The sequence below is a fragment of the Choloepus didactylus genome, chromosome 8, assembly GCF_015220235.1.
Source record: "Choloepus didactylus isolate mChoDid1 chromosome 8, mChoDid1.pri, whole genome shotgun sequence".
Lineage (NCBI taxonomy): Eukaryota > Metazoa > Chordata > Mammalia > Pilosa > Megalonychidae > Choloepus > Choloepus didactylus.
This window is the reverse complement of record NC_051314.1, coordinates 96647267-96669382: the sequence shown is the minus strand read 5'-3', so window position 1 is coordinate 96669382 and position 22116 is coordinate 96647267. Positions and strand designations below refer to the sequence as shown.

At 36.1% G+C, this 22116-nt stretch overlaps 1 protein-coding gene across 1 annotated transcript in view; it reads left to right on the top strand.

Moving 5' to 3' along the window:
• Positions 1-22116, top strand: part of LRRK2 (leucine rich repeat kinase 2) — a 178856-nt gene that overhangs the window by 61919 nt on the left and 94821 nt on the right. Inside the window, 4 exon segments of the mRNA XM_037846387.1 lie at positions 1594-1722; positions 1800-1970; positions 6539-6797; positions 11070-11258. Coding sequence (XP_037702315.1) covers positions 1594-1722; positions 1800-1970; positions 6539-6797; positions 11070-11258 — 748 coding nt within the window.

Below are 22116 nucleotides of genomic sequence, written 5' to 3'. Positions count from 1 at the left end.
GTACTTTTGTATTACCTGCTTTGCTGTGAAATTCGTGAATCTGCAGAGACCTCTGCTCTAGAGGTGGGTGGACCACATGTCCTTCAGACCTCCATAAATTATGAGTTTTTCTCCTATCAAATATTAGTATTTGTGGAAACTCAGCACCTTAAAAGCCTCAGATAATAATTCTAATATTTATATCATTTCATTAGCATTCCTTGAAAGGGACTTAATAAAAATTAAAAGGTTAAGATGACTTTCAGTATATTTACCAAGCTGAAGTTAAAAAGTCCAATCTTTTCTTAAATATCACGTGGGTGGAGAGCCCAGATAACTACTGGGAACGTACTTCCGGTGCTTCTAAAAAATAATGGTGCTGACTGATCAGGTCTTTATAAGAGGAGGTAAACCTCAAAGTGCCTTCAGAGCTTCTTCCAGATTCTAGCTAAAGAATGAAATCTAGGCTGTCATGCTTATATTTTTGAGGTTAAAATTTCAGAAGAAAGCAGAAAAATGTTGGGAAAGTCATGGGCTATCTAGAGAACCTAACTTTCAATCTTAAAATGGAAAATTCACTCTGCTGGCTTATTTGGATCTATAGTTCTGCTGACTACTTTTCCAATCCTGATTAATATCTGGCCTTCAATTCCTGTAGGTCTGGCTTCAGACAGGGATTTTTATTTCTTATTTTTTCAAGTTTTGATTTCACAGTAGGAATTTGTTGGCTCATGGTTTCAGAGGCTAGATAGGCATCCTCCCAGGCCAGATAGGGATTTTAAAAAGGCAAGTTTCAGAAGATTAGTTTTTTTCCCCGCTTTGCTAGAGGATGGTTGATTAAGTAGTATTTTATTCTCTGTGTGTCTGTAGTATTTCTTGGTAATGGGAGAGCAAAAAATATTTACAGGATTGTTTCAAGGTTGTGCTGGTTTGAGTGTATTGTGTCCCCCAAACGCCATTATCTTTGTGGTCTTGTGTGGGGCAAAAGTTTTGGTGTTGGTTAGATTTGCTTGGAGTGTGCCCCACCCAGCTGTGAGTAATGATTCTGATGAGATGTTCCCATGGAGGCATGGCCCCGCCCATTCGGGGGTGGGCCTTGATCAGTGGCGCTATATAAATGAGCTGACTCAGAGAGAGGGAACTCACTGAGTGCAGCTGGGAGTGATGCTTTGAAGAGGAGCAAGCTTGCTAGAGAGGAACGTCCTGGGAGAAAGCCGTTTTGAGGCCGGAGCTTTGGAGCAGACGCCAGCTGCCTTCCTAGCTAGCAGAGGTTTTCCGGACGCCATTGGCCATCCTCCGGTGAAGGTGCCCGTTGCTGATGTGTTACCTTGGACGCTTTGTGGCCTTAAGACTGTAACTGTGTAGTGAAATAAACCCCCATTTTATAAAAGCCTATCCATCTCTGGTGTTTTGCATTCTGCAGCATTAGCAAACTAGGACAAAAGTTTAGAGATTTAAAGAACAAACCCAATAGATGTATCTGCTTAATTAAATGAACTTCCCAAGTTTTAAGTATCATGTACAGACTCTCTGTTTTATATTATTTCTTTATTCATTTTTTCTTACAATTGCATCTGTCTTTTTTTTTTTTTTTTTTTTTGGTCATACTTCCAGGGATTTCAGACAATCTTAGCAATACTTGAATTGTCCGCATCTTTTTCCAAGCTGCTGGTGCATCATTCCTTTCATTCAGTAATATTTTACCAGATGTCTTCCAGTATCATGGAACAAAAGGATCAACAGGTACATTGTTTTTCACCTGTTATGTTGAATTTATATATTTCACAGACTCTAATTGTCATTTCATTATTCTTTTAAAGTTTCTAAACCTTTGTTGCAAGTGCTTTGCAAAATTAGTTATGGATGATGAGTTAAAAAGTGAGATGCTACAGAAAGCATGTGATCAGAATAACAGCATCATGGTTGAATGCTTACTGCTATTGGGAGCTGATGCTAATCAAGCAAAGGAGTCAACTTCTTTAATTTGTCAGGTAAAATTCAAGGCATCACTTTTGTCTTTTCTCTGTTATTTGACTCTGTCACTGTATAGCTTTTACTTACACGATATCCTTTACTTCAGAATTTACCAGTTTATTGCACAATGTGATTTGTAGTAAGGGTTTAAATTCACAGAATTTCTGAAGTAACAGGGTCCTTTAGGTTTCATACACTTTAATGCTTTCATTTTACTTGTCTACCTACCTTTTTAGGTTGATAACTTCAAATATGTCTCCTATTCTGCATCCATACTACTTACTCTCCAGCCACATCTCACACAACACATTTTTTTTAAATTAGAGAAGTTGTAGGTTTAGAGAAAGATTATGCAGAAAATACCATGGTTTTGTTTTGATCATTTTTCAGTTATTTACTGTCCTTTTTTAGTTTATGTGCCTAGGAAGCTTTCTTTTCAGGTCTCTTGTATGTGTGTACTGCACTAATCCAGGGCACCATTCACGAAGACATCCCTCTTACTGGTTTTTGGACCCCTGAAGTTTTATAACACTGTGGTCCTGCTTTCCTTCACTCCCTTCCCTCCTGCACAATGATGTGTCTGATTGAAGCACTACCCTTCCTTCAGAATTGAATCGTAACTCTCCTTCCTTGATCAGACCCTTCCCAAGCCCCCAAACTCCCCCAAAAAATTAAGATTTACTTCTTCTGCAAGTACATGATAATTTATGTGTACCTATTTTATATTTTGTGAGTTGTATGAAAATAGAAACATACGCTGTTCGTCTTTGTATTCAAAATTCCTAATGTGCTTTACATACAGGATGCATTCAGTAAATGTTTACTAAAACACATTACTTGTATTTCAGGTTTGTCTTAGTTGTATATGTTTTAGAGATTATAATAGCATTCAGGTACCACCAAATATATTTCCTATGGGTTAAATATTTTTAGCAAAGCAATTATAAAGTGATTTAATATACATTATTATATAATAAGCAGAGTACTATTTTCCTATAATCTTTTAAACCTTAATTCATTTAAGTTTTCATTTGCCTGAGGGTGGAGTCAAATCAGTTTGTCAACTGCAAGATTAAGGTAGTACAAATTAGCAATTGACATAAAAAGACTGAACTTGTAACTCATCATCATGCACTATTATGTTTATACCTGAAAACAAAATAAATAATCAAATTATTTGAATTTAGCCAACCTTGTTTTAAATAAGCAACTTAAGAAAAAAGTTGTTTCTCTATTATTAAAGGCAATTAAATTATTTTTCCCAATAATTTAATGTTTATTGTGCATCTTTTCTTGTGCAGATCATTGCATTAATGTTACTTGGGGTTGCCAAAGAATTAAAAAGAACTTCTGTCCCCATTGTTCGCATTAGTGAAACTAATATATCTAAAAGCAACTGACTTTAATTGTACTATTTTTCCCACAGGAAGTGCTGTCTACCATTTTTTCAATTTGTCCAAATCTTTCTATACAAAAATCTTTTTATTTTATTCCTTTCCCCATATTCTTTTGGCCTTAATGTACTTATTTTTATCTTCTCTTCTAAAAACAAAATCATATCTTTACAACCATGGGTATATATTAAATTTAAAAAAAAATCTACCCTAGTTCTTGGCAACTATTTGTATCTAGCAAACAGTATCAAGTAATATTTGTGAATAGCTTGATTGAATGTACCTTATTTTGTACCAGTGCAAAATAGAGTAATCAAGACCATTCACATGTCAAGAAGCTACATAATTAAGTGCTTTTCAGAGCAAGGATGGCATTAATTGTGTTAGGTCTTCTGGGGAGAATTTAATGATGTTGTGTACATGATTGGGAGAGAGGAATATGAAGGATTACTACTGGGCATGAAAATGCAGGATAGAGACCTGAAGATAAGATTCATGAAGTCATGATGAGAAGAGCAAGTACAATGTAGTCTGACTAAAAATAGTAGCAAGCCCTTCTGTGGTTCTGGCTACCACCAAGGCATTTCTCGGAGTACCTTACACATTTTAATCCTCAGAATAACCTAACGGTTAGGTCCTAGTATTATCCCTATTCTAAAGGTAAGGAATCCAGGTGCACAGGGAACTTAAATAACTTGCCTGAGGTCATTCTTGGTAAATGGTGGAAAACCTGCTTCCAAAGACCTGCTGCTAATCTCTTGGCTACACAGCAGATTCCTGGTGGAAATGGGGTGGGTTAGGGGGGTTGGTTCATTTGCTCTGGAATGCTAGATTGAAGAATTTGATTTTGGTTGTGGACTGCCTTAATGTAAATTATAAGATGGGAGAGAAAATTGCAAAGTCTCCTAAAGTATACTTCGGAAAATGTGTCGTTATATTTGAAATTTTCTTCATTAAGATTTAAATGCAAAACTGTTTCTGAGCAGTATTTTTTTTCCCTGCCATAAAGTTGAAATTACTTTTGGAAAAATACATGAATATTCTAAAAGGCAGCACTACGCAAGTGAGATTTAAGGACATTGTTTATCTTTTGGCTTTTATTTCTTTTGTCTGATATACTGTCTTATGTGGCTCCCTCTTCATGGTGCCATATGCCTAAAGTCAGCTTGGATAGTTTGGGTTCCTCAGGGAAAATTTCTTCTACAAACATACACTGAGTGTCTTCAATATGCAAAGTACAGTGCTGGATATAAGTAGAGAATGTAAAGGGGATTTCCTGTTTCAAGATAGTTTCTTTCTAAGTCTATATGTGTTATTTGGGGTGAAGTGACAGGGCAGAGAAAACATAACTTGCCTTAGTATAAAGTAGGCAGTAAGTGCCATAACTAAGAGAGATAAAAGTTTGTTGGATACAAGAAAAAACCTTTGTGACTGAGTTTTTTGGTTGGTTGGTTGACTGGTTCCTTCCTTCCTTTCTCCCTCCCTCTCTTTTTTGCCTTTCTTCCTTCCTATTAGATTTCGTGTGGACCCTTAAAAGATTTCAGTAATTTGCTAGTTAAATATATTTCCTAAGCATAATGCTAGGCTACAGTTATACAAGTGGACTGTAATGTCATCCATGATTGTATATTCTAGTATAGAAAGCAGACAGGCATGTCTGGTTCAGTGTGCTAAGTCCTCTGCTCAGCAGAACGTGATGGGAGCCTGGACGAGGAAGGGTGTGTGTGGCTTAGGAGGTTGGTAGCAAGGACTTCAAAGTGTAAGAGACTCTGGAACTGTTCTTCAAGAATGAACATCTTTTTTGCTTGGTGAAGAACAGAGGAAGGCATATGGGGTAATAGAGATAGGATAAATGAAGGTAATAGATTTGAAAAATTGCATGTGTGTTTGGGGGAATGTCTTGGAGCAGTGGGGTTTTAGATTTTTACATAGGTCAGCGAACTGATCATATCTGTAGTAGAAAGGTACTGTAGTGGCTCTGGAGAGAATGGGTTGAAGTTGGATCATCCTGGAGATCAGTGGACCATTAAGTTAGTGACAGCAAACCACACAACTGTCCCCTCAGCTCCCTTAGACACAAGTTAATTTTGGAGAATTCAGAAATTTCCCACAACCTCCTTCTAAATTCCTTCTCCTCCTGACCTGGTACCCTGGGTACCAAACTTTAAAAAGGTCTTCATTCCTTTTTTTAATCCTTAATTTTGGGTAATAAAAGGAACACAGGCTTTGGAGCCAGTAGATTTGGCTTTAAATCTAAGTCTCTGTTGCGTACTAGCTCTAAGGATTTAGGTAAATCACATATTTTTTCCCAAATACTTCTTCATTTTTAAAATGGGGGTGATAATTTCTATGACATTATTTTTTTTTTAAAATAAGGATTAGAATTCATGTATGTATCAAATTTAGCACAGTCCCTGGCATATAATATTTCTATTATCTGTACCTTTGATCTTCTAGTTGATAATATATTATTATTCTGTCTTTTAGAATGCTATTCCTGAGTAGCTTCAGTGTGCTGTACTATCAGTTGCTAAGGCTTTTTTCTGCTTGCTAAATTCACTTTAGCTTTTGTAGCACCTAGCAGGCTAAAACCTGAGCACATGCTCTAAAAGCACAAAATTCAGAGAAGGGAAGCTAGGAGACCGAAAGACAAGATATTTTTTTGTGGACATTCAAATTTTTGACCCAAGGAGCTCAAGAAAATCAGAGATGAGTAATGACTGTCATCATTAAAGAATGTCGCATTAAGGAATTTTATTATATTTATATTCTCATTTATTCTGTGTTAAACATGAAGACATTTACTATGTAAGGTACTAGATATTTTCTCCGATGTCTTCTGATTAGTAACAGAAGCCCAGAAAGTGTAAGCAACTTGCATAATTGGGGAATCTGAATTTGAACTCAGGTCTTCTAACTCTAAGTCCACAAGCTTTTTCTCCCTAATAATGTTGCCTTTTTTATGATAACTGACTTTCATTTGGCAGATTACTTATTTAGGCCATTCTGATATTTGTGGGGCTAATCTTATTTTATTTTCTCAGTCTCTTCCATGGATGTTTGTCTCATTTTATTTTGTTTCAATCTGACTTTAAGGGTTTAGAGAAAAATCACACTAAGCTGATTATCTAGTCTCTAAAAGGAGGAATGTAGATTTTTACTTTGCTTACTTTTTTTTTTTTCTTTAATAGGTATGCGAGAAAGAGAGCAGTCCCAAGTTGGTGGAACTATTACTGAATAGTGGATCCCGTGAACAAGATGTCCGAAAAGCGCTGACAATAAGCATTGGGAAAGGTGACAGCCAGATCATCAGCTTACTTTTGAGGAGGCTTGCTCTGGATCTGGCCAATAATAGCATTTGCCTTGGAGGATTTTGTATAGGAAAAATCGAACCTTCTTGGCTTGGTCCTTTATTTCCAGATAAGACGTCTAATTTAAGAAAACAAACAAGTAAGTATCAACAGGAAGATTTTGTACAAGTCTGTTGTTGACAGTAGTATTTTTAAGTCACTAATCTTTTAGTTAATTTTCATTTTGGTCTGATGAAAATTAAGCCAAAAATATTGCAAAAGTTTGAATATTTTTTTTTGGTCTTGACTTGGAAGGAATATTATATTTAAGTTATTTATGAGATAACAAATACATATTTTATAAAAATAGCAAAATAGTGGGAACTTTCTGAGGATTACTTTTTAAATCTCTTTTATTTCTTATTATAAAAGTAATACATGCTTATTTTAAAATAGGAAAATACAGAAAAAAGCAAGGAAGAAAATAAAAATAATTTCCTTAATAATATAAGGAAAAAGAAAAAATAAAAATACAATAGTTTTTCATTGTATTTTTTTTCTTTTTTCTGAGTTTTTATATGCATTTAAAAGTATATGCAAAATCAAAAATCAAAAATAAACAGAAAATAAAAAGGTATATGCAAAACATACACACACATAATTTGCATTTTCAAGCCCACATATACTTTGCACTTCAAGTTAAGAATATATTTTCACGTTAATATATATTTTATATATATTATGTATTTCTGTGTTATCCTCATCCTCTGATGTTTCTCTCTTAGCTTTCTCTCATTTACTTACACTAAATGTGTTTTAAAGCTTGAGCTCCCTCTCTCCCCCATCAACTCACTTCCATGTCTACTTCCTTCCCCACAGTGATCATCCTCTGTGGCTCCTACTAATTACATGTTTGCTTTACTCACCTAGTTTTGTTGCACTTCCTGGGAAACTGCAGTCCTGGTCAGTCCAAAAGTCTACTTTTTCCCTTTTCTTCACCCAAATAGCTGAGTGTTGCTCGAGAAGAGTATCCGTCCAGGCCTGGTGGTATCTCCACCAACTCAAGGTTGTTATACTTCCAGTGGCTCTAGAAGGTCCAGTCGGAATAAATTTCCCGTAGTTTCTTAATTATTCCTTATACTCTTACTTCAAGGCTTTCCCAGTCTTAAACTCTTTTCCTAATCCCTAACCCTCTCTCTCTACCTTGCTCTCTATTCTTCCTGCCTTGGCATCGTCATCAGTTTTTATAAGAAGGCATTCCTGACCTCATGAAATCTGACTGGAAAGTCCTTGTACATGCTCCTGCAGTGCCCTATTTTTTCAGTGTCCTTGAACTTATTGTACTATATAATAATTGTATTTTTACAACTTTTGGTATCTCCTGGTAGATTGTAAGCATCATGAAGTCAGTGTCAATCTGACAACAATCCACTGTTGTAACCTTAGCTTCTGTTACTAGTTAGTGCCTTTCCCATAGTGGATGGTCATTAAGTATTTATATTATTGGCAAAAATCAAAGTAGTAAAGTAAGTTGATAAGCTTGTGTGGAAGCAGACATTTTACACATTAACATGAATTTAAATTGTCCTTTTTTGAGTGAAATTTGGCAATATCCATTAATATTTTAAATGTACCTACTTTTTTTTTGACCAACAATGATCATTTATTGTGATCTTATTTATGACTAAGTGAAATGGTGAATGACTTTGCTGTCATTCACCAAACCAATTCTAATCTATGTTTTTGTTTTTTCCTAATTTTACTGTGGTAACCTATGTAAAATAAAATTTGCCATTTTAATAATTTTTAAGTGTACAATTCAGTGGCATTAATTACATTTACAATGTTGTGCTACTATCCCCACCATCCATTACCATGACTTCATCACCCTAAAAAGACTCTATACCCATTAAGCAATTACTCTCTTTTCCCTCCTTCTGTCAGCCCCTGGCAACCTCTAAACTACTTTCTGTCTCTATGAATTTTCTCATTCTAGATATTTCATATAAGTGGAATAATATAATATCTGCCCTTTTGTGTCTGGCTTAATTCACTCAGCATAAGTTTTTAAAGTTCATTTATGTTGTAGCATGTGTTAGAACGTCATTCCTTTTTTTGGCTAAATATTATTCCATTGTGTGTGTGTGTGTGTGTGTGTGTGTGTGTGTGTATACACCACAATTTGTTTATCTTTTCTTTTTTTGATGGGCACTTGGGTTGTTTCCACCTTTTGGCTTTTGTGAATAATACTGCATGGACATTGATACACATGTATCTGTTTGAGTTCATGTTTTCAATTCTTTTGTGTTTATACCTAAAAGTGGAATTGCCAGCTAATATGGTAATTTTATGTTTAACATTTTGGGGACTTGATAAACTGCTTTCCACAGCAGCTGCAACATTTTACATTCCCATCAACAGTGAGGGTTCTGATGTCTCCACCTCTGTACTGGCAATAATTTTCTGTTTTATTAGGTAATATCAATTGTAGTGGGTGTGAAGTGGTATCTTGTGGTTTTGATTTGCATTTCCCTAATAATTAATGATGTTGAGCTTCTTTATATGTGCTTATTGGCCATTTGCATATCTTTTTTTGAGAAATATCTGTTCAAATCCTGACCCATTTTTGGGTTGTTTGTCTTTTGTTGTTGAGTTGTAGGAGTTCTTTATATATTCTGGATATGAAACCTTTATCAGATATATGATTTTCAGCTATTATCACTCATTCTGTAGGTTGATTTTTCACTTTTTTGATAATGTCCTTTGATGCACAGTTTTTAATTTTGATGAAGTCCATTTTATCTATTTTATCTTTTCTTGCTCATGTTTTGGTGTCATCTCCAAGAATCTCTTTTCAAATCCAAGATCATTAAGATTTTCCCCTATGTTTTCTTGTAAGTTTTATGATTTTAGCCTTATATTTTAGTCCTTGATCCATTTTGAGTTAATTTTTGTATATAGAATGAGGTAGGAATCCATCTTCATTTTTTTTGCATGTGGACATCCAGTTTTCCTAATGCCATTTGTTGAAGAGACTTTTCTTTCCTCTTTGAAAGGACTTGGCACCCTTGTCAAAAATTAATTGACCAAAGATGTATGGGTTTATTTCTGCATATACTTTTTTGACCCAACAATATATTGACAGGAATCCATGATACAGATAATATCAGTGTACACAATGGGTTATATACAAGGGTATACATTAAAGCATTGTTTATAATAGAAAAAGATTAGGAAAAAAAAGCAAATATTATCCAAAAGGTCTCTTCAGATTAATTATGGTACATCCATGCAGTGGATTGTTTTCAGCCAGTGGGAAAAAAATAGCTAATCCAAATGTCCTCCTATAGAATGCATTCTTAAATGAAAATTTAAATTTTTAGCAAAAGGCACAGAACAGTGTTTTTAGGATGCTAGTGTTGGTGAAAACTGGTTGCCTCTGGGGACTTGAGAAACTAATGAGACATGACTAAATTCCATGTTTTATCACTTTAACTAGTCTTCTGCTAACAAAACCTGCTTATTTTACTCTTTGAAATCTCATGGAGGGGAATTGAGGGACTGTCAGAAAAGAATAGAGGGATATTTGCCATTTACTTTGTTCTATATGAAGTTTTTGCTATTGACAAATATTACCTAATTCAAAAGGTATAATAATGTCATTTGATTGGCTGGAGAGCATAGCCATGATTTATTTGAGCTGGTCTAAATAAAGAACATTTTAAATTCATTGCCTTAAAACATTTTTTAGGTTCTACTTGACTGAATTACATAAACATGCTAATGTAAGCTGTGAAAGTAATACTTGAAGAGATGTTTCTAGGCTGTATGTAGAATGACAGAAAAAGTGAGGACATCCCCAATTTATTTGTTCATAATAGAGCATAATATGAAATGTCATGAAGTCACAAGAAGAATAACTTTGAAATTCCATCCAATTTCCCTATAATCAGAATTAACCACTTAGCAAATAGTTTCTAATAATAACTATATCATTTATTGAGCATATCATATGTTCTAGGCGTAGTGTTAAACAATTGACATACATCATTTCATTTAATCTTTTCCTTAACTCTATGCTATAGATATTGCCTTCCTTACATTCCAGGTGAGGACAGACATTTGGAAGCTTATGTAACTTGGAATGGCTTTACTAGGATTTGAAACAAGCATATCTGACTTCACAGCCCAGGCCCTTTCCTGGGTCAAGTTAGTTTCAAAGATTCAGTTTGGTCATCTACACCAAAGCTTTGTGTAAAATTTTATGATATGTATTTTTTTAATTTAATTTAAATTCATCACCGCTAACTAAGCAATATCACTGTTGTAAAGTGACTTTGGGAGTAAATAAAATATTCTCTCAAAGCATGAGAATTATATACACTTATACCTGTATAATTGTTAACTTCTAAGTTGCTATGTATTTCTTTAGATATAGGATCTACCCTAGCAAGAATGGTGCTCAGATATCAGATGAAAAGTGCTATGGGAGAAGGAGCAGCCTCAGGCAGCAATGGGAACTTTTCTGAAGATGTTCTTGATAGGTTTGATGAGTGGACCTTCATTCCTGACTCTTCTGTGGATTCTGTGTTTGGTCAAAGTGATGATCTGGATAGTGAAGGTATGTATTTTAAAGACATTTCCTTTTATTATTTGCACTTATACAGTGGCATAATAAAATAAGACTAAGAAAAAAGCCTGACAGTTCATTTGGAAAAACTTCAGGAAAAATTTATTCATTATTGAAATAGTTAAGCTTCCTATTTAGATAGCTTCGTATCTCCAGGTAAGGCAATTACTGTCAAGAAGCATATCTCTGCACTTCTAAGTGTTTTAATACTGCTCACTGATTGGTAAGTGGTGACTATTGCAGTGAAAATGACTCAGACTGAAATTGGATTCCAAGTTCCATCTCTGATTAGATACTTCTGTGGCTTTGTGGAAGTACCTTCACCTTTTTAAAGGTAGTATGGCCAACTGCAGGGTTATTAAGAATTAAAGATAACATATGTAAAGTGTCTGGAACAGTGCAGTAGAGCAGGTGATTAATAAAAAGTAATTTTTTGCCTGTATTGTAATTAAAAATAATATTAATATTTTAATAGTTCACTTGTAACATTTCAATAAATTGGTATGGCAAGATATCTAAAGATAGTGAATAGGGCTGACACGTTTAACATAGAGTTTGGTAAGATTGGGATGAGGTACTTTTTTATTAACATGGTGTGATCAAAAGCTTTGATTAATAGAATAAAGATATTTGAGAGGGCAAATTGTAAGCACTAATTCAGAATCTCAAGTCTCAAGTCCAAGTATTTTTAAAAACCAACTTTGTTGACATAATTATACAAAACAAAATGCTCCCATTTTATGTGTTTATTTTCATGACTAAAATCCATACATCCATGTAACCAACCCTTTTATCAAGAGACACATTTCCATCACACGAACATTCTCTTTATGCCCCTTCACATAAAATTGTCCCCTGCTTCCAACCCTTGTCCCTGTCAACTACTTACCTACTTTCTGCCACTGTATATTAGGTTTGTATTTTCTAGAGTTTCATACAAATGGAACCGTACCGTATGCACTCTTTTTTTTTTTTTTTTGATTTTTTTTTAATCATTTTATTGAGATATATTCACATACCACGCAGTCATACAAAACAAATCGTACTTTCGATTGTTTACAGTACCATTACATAGTTGTACATTCATCACCTAAATCAATCCCTGACACCTTCATTAGCACACACACAAAAATAACAAGAATAATAATTAGAGTGAAAAAGAGCAACTGAAGTAAAAAAGAACACTGGGTACCTTTGTCTGTTTGTTTCCTTCCCCTATTTTTCTACTCATCCATCCATAAACTAGACAAAGTGGAGTGTGGTCCTTATGGCTTTCCCAATCCCATTGTCACCCCTCATAAGCTACATTTTTATACATCTGTCTTCGAGATTCATGGGTTCTGGGTTGTAGTTTGATAGTTTCAGGTATCCACCATCAGCTACCCCAATTCTTTAGAACCTAAAAAGGGTTGTCTAAAGTGTGCGTAAGAGTGCCCACCAGAGTGACCTCTCGGCTCGTTTTGGAATCTCTCTGCCACTGAAGCTTATTTCATTTCCTTTCACATCCCCCTTTTGGTCAAGAAGATGTTCTCCGTCCCACGATGCCGGGTCTACATTCCTCCCCGGGAGTCATATTCCACGTTGCCAGGGAGATTCACTCCCCTGGGTGTCTGATCCCATGTAGGGGGGAGGGCAGTGATTTCACCTTTCAAGTTGGCTTAGCCAGAGAGAGAGGGCCACATCTGAGCAACAAAGAGGCATTCAGGAGGAGACTCTTAGGCACAAATATAGGGAGTCCTAGCCTCTCCTTTGCAGCAACCGTCTTCCCAAGGGTAAAACTTATGGTAGAGGGCTCAACCCATCAAACCACCAGTCCCCTATGTCTGTGGTCATGTTAGCAACCATGGAGGTGGGGTAGGCGAATACCCCTGCATTCTCCACAGGCTCCTCAAGGGGGCACTACATCATTTTTTTTTCCTTGTTTTTCTTTCTTTCTTTTTTTTTTTTTTTTAACTTTCCCTTCTTTTTTAAATCAACTGTATGAAAAAAAAGTTAAAAAGAAAACAAACATACAATAAAAGAACATTTCAAAGAGACCATAACAAGGGAGTAAGAAAAAGACAACTAACCTAAGATAACTGCTTAACTTCCAACATGTTCCTACTTTACCCCAAGAAAGTTACATAATATAGCAACCTTTCTGTGAACTTGTTCCTACTATATCCATCAGAAATTAACAGACCATAGTCATTTCTGGGCATCCCCAGAATGTTAAAAAGCTTATCTGTTCTTCTTGGATTATTGTTCCCCCTTCCTTAATTACTCTCTACTGCTAGTTCCCCTACATTCTACATTATAAACCATTTGTTTTACATTTTTGAAAGTTCACATTAGTGGTAGCATATAATATTTCTCTTTTTGTGCCTGGCTTATTTCACTCAGCATTATGTCTTCAAGGTTCATCCATGTTGTCATATGTTTCACGAGATCGTTCCTTCTTACTGACGAGTAGTATTCCATCGTGTGTATATACCACATTTTATTTATCCACTCATCTATTGAAGGACATTTGGGTTGTTTCCATCTCTTGGCAATTGTGAATAATGCTGCTATGAACATTGGCGTGCAGATATCTGTTCGTGTCACTGCTTTCCGATCTTCCGGGTATATACTGAGAAGTGCAATCGCCGGATCGAATGGTAGCTCTATATCTAGTTTTCTAAGGAACTGCCAGACTGACTTCCAGAGTGGCTGAACCATTATACAGTCCCACCAACAGTGAATAAGAGTTCCAATTTCTCCACATCCACTCCAGCATTTGTAGTTTCCTGTTTGTTTAATGGCAGCCATTCTAACCGGTGTTAGATGGTATCTCATTGTGGTTTTAATTTGCATCTCTCTAATAGCTAGTGAAGCTGAACATTTTTTCATGTGTTTCTTGGCCATTTGTATTTCCTCTTCAGAGAACTGTCTTTTCATATCTTTTGCCCATTTTATAATTGGGCTGTCTGTACTATTGTCATTGAGTTGTAGGATTTCTTTGTATATGCAAGATATCAGTCTTTTGTCAGATACATGGTTTCCAAAAATTTTTTCCCATTGAGTTGGCTGCCTCTTTACCTTTTTGAGAAATTCCTTTGAGGTGCAGAAACTTCTAAGCTTGAGGAGTTCCCATTTATCTATTTTCTCTTTTGTTGCTTGTGCTTTGGGTGTAAAGTCTAGGAAGTGGCCGCCTAATACAAGGTCTTGAAGATGTTTTCCTACATTATCTTCTAGGAGTTTTATGGTACTTTCTTTTATATTGAGATCTTTGGTCCATTTTGAGTTAATTTTTGTGTAGGGGGTGAGGTAGGGGTCCTCTTTCATTCTTTTGGATATGGATATCCAACTCTCCCAGCCCCATTTGTTGAAAAGACCATTATGGCTCAGTTCAGTGACTTTGGGGGCCTTATCAAAGATCAGTCGGCCATAGATCTGAGGGTCTATCTCTGAATTCTCAATTCGATTCCATTGATCTATATGTCTATCTTTGTGCCAGTACCATGCTGTTTTGGCAACTGTGGCTTTATAATAAGCTTCAAAGTCAGGGAGTGTAAGTCCTCCCACTTCGTTTTTCTTTTTTAGAGTGTCTTTAGCAATTCGAGGCATCTTCCCTTTCCAAATAAATTTGATAACTAGCTTTTCCAAGTCTGCAAAGTAGGTTGTTGGAATTTTGATTGGGATTGCATTGAATCTGTAGATGAGTTTGGGTAGAATTGACATCTTAATGACATTTAGCCTTCCTATCCATGAACATGGAATATTTTTCCATCTTTTAAGGTCCCCTTCTATTTCTTTAAGTAGAGATATGTAGTTTTCTTTGTATAGGTCTTTTACATCTTTGGTTAAGTTTATTCCTAGGTACTTGATTTTTTTAGTTGCTATTGAAAATGGTATCTTTTTCTTGAGTGTCTCTTCAGTTTGTTCATTTCTAGCATATAGAAACATTACTGACTTATGTGCATTAATCTTGTATCCCGCTACTTTGCTAAATTTGTTTATTAGCTCTAGTAGCTGTATCGTTGATTTCTCAGGGTTTCTAGATATAAGATCATATCGTCTGCAAACAATGACAGTTTTACTTCTTCTTTTCCAATTTGGATGCCTTTTATTTCTTTGTCTTGCCGGATTGCCCTGGCTAGCACTTCCAGCACAATGTTGAATAACAGTGGTGACAGCGGGCATCCTTGTCTTGTTCCTGATCTTAGAGGGAAGGCTTTCAGTCTCTCACCATTGAGTACTATGCTGGCTGTGGGTTTTTCATATATGCTCTTTATCATGTTGAGGAAGTTTCCTTCAATTCCTACCTTTTGAAGTGTTTTTATCAAAAACGGATGTTTTGGGTGTTCTTTTTTTTGTCAAATGCTTTTTCAGCATCTATTGAGATGATCAATTGATTTTTCCCTTTCGAGTTTTTAATGTGTTGTAATACATTGATTGTTTTTCTTATGTTGAACCATCCTTGCATACCTGGAATGAACCCCACTTGGTCATGGTGTATGATTTTTTTAATGTGTCTTTGGATTCGAATTGCAAGTATTTTGTTGAGGATTTTTGCATCTATATTCATTAGGGAGATTGGCCGGTAGTTTTCCTTTTTTGTAGCATCTTTGCCTGGTTTTGGTATGAGATTGATGTTAGCTTCATAAAATGAGTTAGGTAGTGTTCCATTTTCTTCAGTGTTTTGAAAGAGTTTGAGTAAGATTGGTGTCAGTTCTTTCTGGAAAGTTTGGTAGAATTCCCCTGTGAAGCCATCTGGCCCTGGGCATTTATTTGTGGGAAGATTTTTGATGACTGATTGGATCTCTTTGCTTGTGATGGGTTGGTTGAGTTCTTCTATTTCTTCTCTGGTCAGTCTAGGTTGTTCATATGTTTCCAGGAAATTGTCCATTTCTTCTACATTGTCCAGTTTATTGCCATACAGTTGTTCATAATATCCTCTTACAATTTTTTTAATTTCTTCAGGATCTGCAGTTATGTCACCTTTTTCATTCATTATTTTGTTTATATGGGTCTTCTCTCTTTTTGATTTTGTCAGTCTAGCTAGGGGCTTGTCAATCTTGTTGATCTTCTCAAAGAACCAACTTTTGGTGATATTTATCCTCTCTATTGTTTTTTGTTCTCTATGTCATTTATTTCTGCTTTAATCCTTGTTATTTCTTTTCTTCTACTTGGTTTAGGATTGGTTTGCTGTTCATTTTCTAGCTTCTTCAGTTGATCCATTAGTTCTTTGATTTTGGCTCTTTCTTCCTTTTTAATATATGCGTTTAGTGCTATAAATTTCCCCCTTAGCACTGCTTTTGCTGCATCCCATAGGTTTTGGTATGTTGTGTTCTCATTTTCATTCGTCTCTATATATTTAGCAATTTCTCTTGCTATTTCTTCTTTAACCCACTGATTGTTTAGGAGTGTGTTGTTTAACCTCCAGGTATTTGTGAATTTTCTAAGTCTCTGATGGTTATTGACTTCTAATTGTATTCCATTGTGGTCAGAGAATGTGCTTTGAATAATTTCAATCTTTTTAAATTTATTGAGGCTTGTTTTATGTCCCCGCATATGATCTATTCTGGAGGAAGTTCCGTGAGCACTAGAAAAGTATGTGTATCCTGGTGATTTGGGATGTAATGTCCTGTATATGTCTGTTAAATCTAATTCATTTATCAGATTGTTTAGGTTTTCAATTTCCTTATTGGTCTTTTGTCTGGTTGATCTATCTATAGGAGAGAGTGATGTGTTGAAGTCTCCCACAATTATTGTGGAAACATCAATTGCTTCCTTTAGTTTTGCCAGTGTTTCTCTCATGTATTTTGTGGCACCTTGATTGGGTGCATAGACATTTACGATTGTTATTTCTTCTTGCTGAATTGCCCCTTTTATTAGTAAGTAGTGGCCTTCTTTGTCTCTCAAAACATCCCTGCATTTGAAGTCTATTTTATCTGAGATTAATATTGCTACACCTGCTTTCTTTTGGCTGTAGCTTGCATGAAATATTTTTTTCCATCCTTTCACTTTCAGTTTCTTTGTGTCCCTGTGTCTAAGATGAGTCTCTTGTATGCAACATATTGATGGTTCATTTTTTTTGATCCATTCTGCGAATCTATATCTTTTAATTGGGGAGTTTAATCCATTTACATTCAACGTTATAACCGTGAAGGCATTTCTTGAATCAGCCATCTTATCCTTTGGTTTATGTTTGTCATATTTTTCCCCTCTCTCTATTAATATCCTTTATTGTACCCATACCGAATCTCTTTAGTACTGAACCTTTCTCCAAGTCTCTCTGTCCTGTCTTTGTTTCTCTGTCTGTAGGGCTCCCTTTAGTATCTCCAGTAGGGCAGGTCTCTTGTTAGCAAATTCTCTCAGCATTTGTTTGTCTGTGAAAAATTTAAGCTCTCCCTCAAATTTGAAGGAGAGCTTTGCTGGATAAAGTATTCTTGGCTGGAAATTTTTCTCACTCAGAATTTTAAATATATCGTGCCACTGCCTTCTTGCCTCCATGGTGGCTGCTGAGTAGTCACTACTTAGTCTTATGCTGTTTCCTTTGTATGTGGTGAATTGCTTTTCTCTTGCTGCTTTCAGAACTTGCTCCTTCTCTTCTGTGTTTGACAGTGTGATCAGTATATGTCTCGGAGTGGGTTTATTTGGATTTATTCTATTTGGAGTTCGCTGAGCATTTATGATTTGTGTATTTATGTTGTTTAGAAGATTTGGGAAGTTTTCCCCAACAATTTCTTTGAATACTCTTCCTAGACCTTTACCCTTTTCTTCCCCTTCTGGGACACCAATGAGTCTTATATTTGGACGTTTCATATAATCTATCATATCCCTGAGGTCCATTTCGATTTTTTCAATTCTTTTCCCCATTCTTTCTTTTATGCTTTCATTTTCCATTCTGTCATCTTCCAGGTCACTGATTTGTTGTTCAACTTCCTCTAGTCTTGTACTATGAGTGTCCAGAATCTTTTTAATTTGGCCAGCAGTTTCTTTAATTTCCATAAGATCATCCATTTTTTTATTTAGTCTTGCAATGTCTTCTTTATGCTCTTCTAGAGTCTTCTTGATTTCCTTCATATCCTGTACTATGGTCTCATTGTTCATCTTTAGTTCTTTGAGTAGCTGCTCTAGGTGCTGTGTCTCTTCTGGTCTTTTGATTTGGGTGCTTGGGCTTGGGTTATCCATATCGTCTGTTTTTTTCATATGCTTTATAATTTTCTGTTGTTTTTGGCCTCGTGGCATTTGCTGAACTTGATAGGGTTCTTTAAGGGTTTGTAGACCTATTGAAGTCCTTATCTCTAATTTATCAGATCTACAGCTTCGTGGAGTACACTTTCTCTAACTAACCAGCAGGTGGCGTCCACGAGCCACCTGTTCTCCACAAGCCAGTTCTCCCCTGCTTAGCCTTTTTGGTGAGTGGGGGAGTGAGTCTTGTGGGGCCCAATTGGTGTACCAAGCTTGCGTATGTAGTTGGTGTTGCCTGCCCTGTATGTGGGGCGTGTTTCTGGGCAGTCGGGGAGGGGGGGTGGCCCTAACAATCAAATCTCCCTGGTGATCCTAGAGTTTTAAAGCTGGTGCAATAGTCTAATCCTTCAGTTCAGTCCTGCCACAGTTTGTCTCTGCCACTGACCCACAAGTCCTTGGTATTGGCGTATGGCTCCTGAGACTTGCAAGTGGGCCCCTCTTCCAGGCTGTGCACCCCGGGTCCTCTGTTGAGGGATGACTGTGCTATGTCACAGGTGAGTGCCGTCCCCTCAGGGCAGTTCTGGGCTGCTGGGCTGTGTAGGGAGGCTCCCAGTCTGCTCAAATGATGGCTGAATGGGGCTTTGTTAATTCACACTGCTCCACCTTCCCAACTCTGGGACAATCAGCTGAGGTTGCAGGGAAGGCTAATGTCCACGCCCAGTTTTGTGGTGTGTGCCTGTTATTTGAAGCCCTTCCGTCACACTGGGTTGTCTGGGGTAGCTCTGGGCTATGGGGCTGGCGATGGGCAGGAGTGTTTCCTGTCCACCAGGATGGTGGCTGTGAGCGGACACCCCCGTTTTCTTGGGAAGTTGTGGTGTTTAGTGAATTTTCTCAGCCACTGAATTATTGCCTTTTGTCTCAGAGCTCTCTTAGTTCTGCTCTTGACTTGACGTGCCCAAATTGAAAGTCTTTGAAGCTTTCTGTATTGGGCTTCTTAGAGTAATTGTTTTAGAAAAAGTAAAAAGGATTAAAAAAAAAAAAAAAAAAAAAGGGTCCTCCTCAGAGATCTAATGGGTTATTGAAATGCTAAGAGACAAAGCAACCAGGGCCATTAAGGAAAGGTCCACAGGGCAGAGAGATCGGCTTTTCTTCGGGATTTGCATATGCGCCTTAGGGCCTGAGCTCCGCCCTTCCCCTTTCTGTGTTCACCAGAACTCTAAAAATCCTCTGCTTTTATTTTGGAGTTTTTCGTGTTGTTTTTTTTTTTTCTATGCCTGTCTCCTCTCTGCTGGGCTGGCTGCTCACAGATTCTCTGGTGTCTGGTCTCTGTCTATCTATGGTTGGAGTCTGGATCAGTAGAATGAGTTTCCGATAAGAGCAGCCACTGCAGTTCCCCCTTCTCCTTCCCGGAGCTGACAGCCCCTCCTCCAACGGGACTGAGCCTGGCAGGGAGGGGCGCAGGTCCCCTGGCCGCAAAAACTTACAGATTTCGCTGATCTCAGCAGTTCGACATTTTCATGAGTGTTGTATGAAGTATGCCCAAAGACAGATTGCTCTCTGGTGTCCAGTCCACGCAGTTCCTGGCTTTCTACCTACTTTCCTGGAGGAGTAACTAAAACATACAGCTCACCAGTCTGCCATCTTGCCCCGCCTCCCCGTATGCACAAGTCGTTGTACCGTGTTATAATCCTACCAGAAATACATAGATGAGAGTTAGTTCCTCAACATCCTTGACAGTATTTGGTGTTGTCAGTCAGTTTAATTGTAACTATTCTAGTGAGGGTGGAGTGCTATTTGGGTTTTATTTTGATTTCCCTGATGACTAATGATATTGAGGAACTCTTATTGTTATTATTGGCCATTCAGATGTCTTCTTTGTGAAATGTTTATCAAATTTTTTTGCCAGTGTTTTATTGTGTTTTTTTTTTTGCTACTGGGTTACAAGAGCTCTTTATATATTCTAGATGGAAGTCCTGTTACAGACATACATATTTCAAATTTATTTTTCTAGTCATGGCTTGTCTTTTCATTTTCTTAATGGTATTTTTCAAAGAGCAGAAGTTTTAACATTTTGGTAAAGTGAAGTTTTTCAGTTTTTTCTTTAGTGGTTTTTGCTTTTTCTGTTCATTTAAGGAATCTTTGCCTATCCCTCAGTTTTGCATATTTTCTCCTAAAAGTTTTAAAGTCTTAGCTTTTTTGTTTATGTCCATTATTTATTTTAAGTTGATTTTGTGTTTGGTGTGTGTTAAGTGCTGAGGTTTATGTTTTCATATGGAGATCCTGTTCTAACACTATTTATTGTAAATACTTTCTTTCCCATCAAATTACATTTTTGTCAAATTTAATTGACTGCATATGTGTAGTTTTATTTCTAGTCTTTATTCGGCTCAGTTGATTTTTATCATTGCTATTTTTATTATGCTGTTGTTTTTATTGGGATAGATGAATTCTCTTGATCAGATTGGGAGTACTGATATCTTAGTAATTTTGTCTTCCGATAGATAAATGTGGTATATATCTTCATTTTTTAAGTCTTTAAAAATTTCTGTCTTTCATATTATATGTTTTTGATACTTTTGTAAATGATACTGTGTTTTAATTTTGATTTCCAATACTTCACTGCTAGTATATAGAAATGTAATTGAAATTCTTCTTAACTGATTTTGTGAACTAGCTAAATTTACTTAAAAATTCCAGTAGCTTTTTTAGGTAGATTGCATAGGATTTTCTGTGTCCACAGTTAGCCATTCGCTAATAAAAGCAGATTTACTGCTTCCTTTCTAATTTGTGTGTCCTTTTTTCTTGTCTTATTGTACTGACTGGGCCTCCAGCCTATTTTGAACAGAAATGTTAAGAGTGGGCATCTTTCACTGACTTCCAAACTTAGGGGAAAAGCATTTGGTCTCTTACCACTAAATATGATGTTATCTGTAATTTTAATAGATGCCCTTTATGAGGATGAGCTTTTTGAAAAATCCCTTAATGATGTTGGAAAATGCTTCTTTGCATCTATTGAAATGGTCATATTTTCTCCTTTATTTTGCTAATAGAGTGAATTACATTGGTTGATTTTTCTAATGTTAAACTTAATTTGCATTCCTTGGATAAATCTCACTTGGTATTACCTTTTTAATATATTATTGGATTTGATTTGTTAAAATTTGTTAAGGTTTTTGCATCTGTAGTTTTAAATTTCTTTCTAATTATGAGAGTAATGCAGACCTCATAAAATTCTGCTATTTTCTGGAAGAGTTTATGTAGTACTGGTTTTATTTTCTTCTTAAATATTTGATAGAGTTCACCATTATAGCCTCCTATGTTTGGAAATTTGATGTGTGTGGGAAGGTGATTTTTAATTGTAAATCTGATAACTTTAATACATTTTTGGTTATTTCCATTTTATAATTCTTCTTGAGTCAGTATTAGTAATATGTGACTTTTAAGAAATCAGTCTACTTCGTAAAAGTTGCCAAATGTCTTGAAGTTATTTGTAATAATCTTCTTATTATCCAGTTAATGTTCGTAGAATCTGTAGTGATATCTGCTTTCTTATTCTTGACATTGGTAGTTTTGTCTTTCTTTTTTCTTGATCAGTCCAGCTAAGGGTTTATAAATTTTATTGACCTTATCAAAGAACCAGATTTTGCTTCACTGATTTTCTCTGTTGTTTGCCCATTTTCTCTTTCATTGA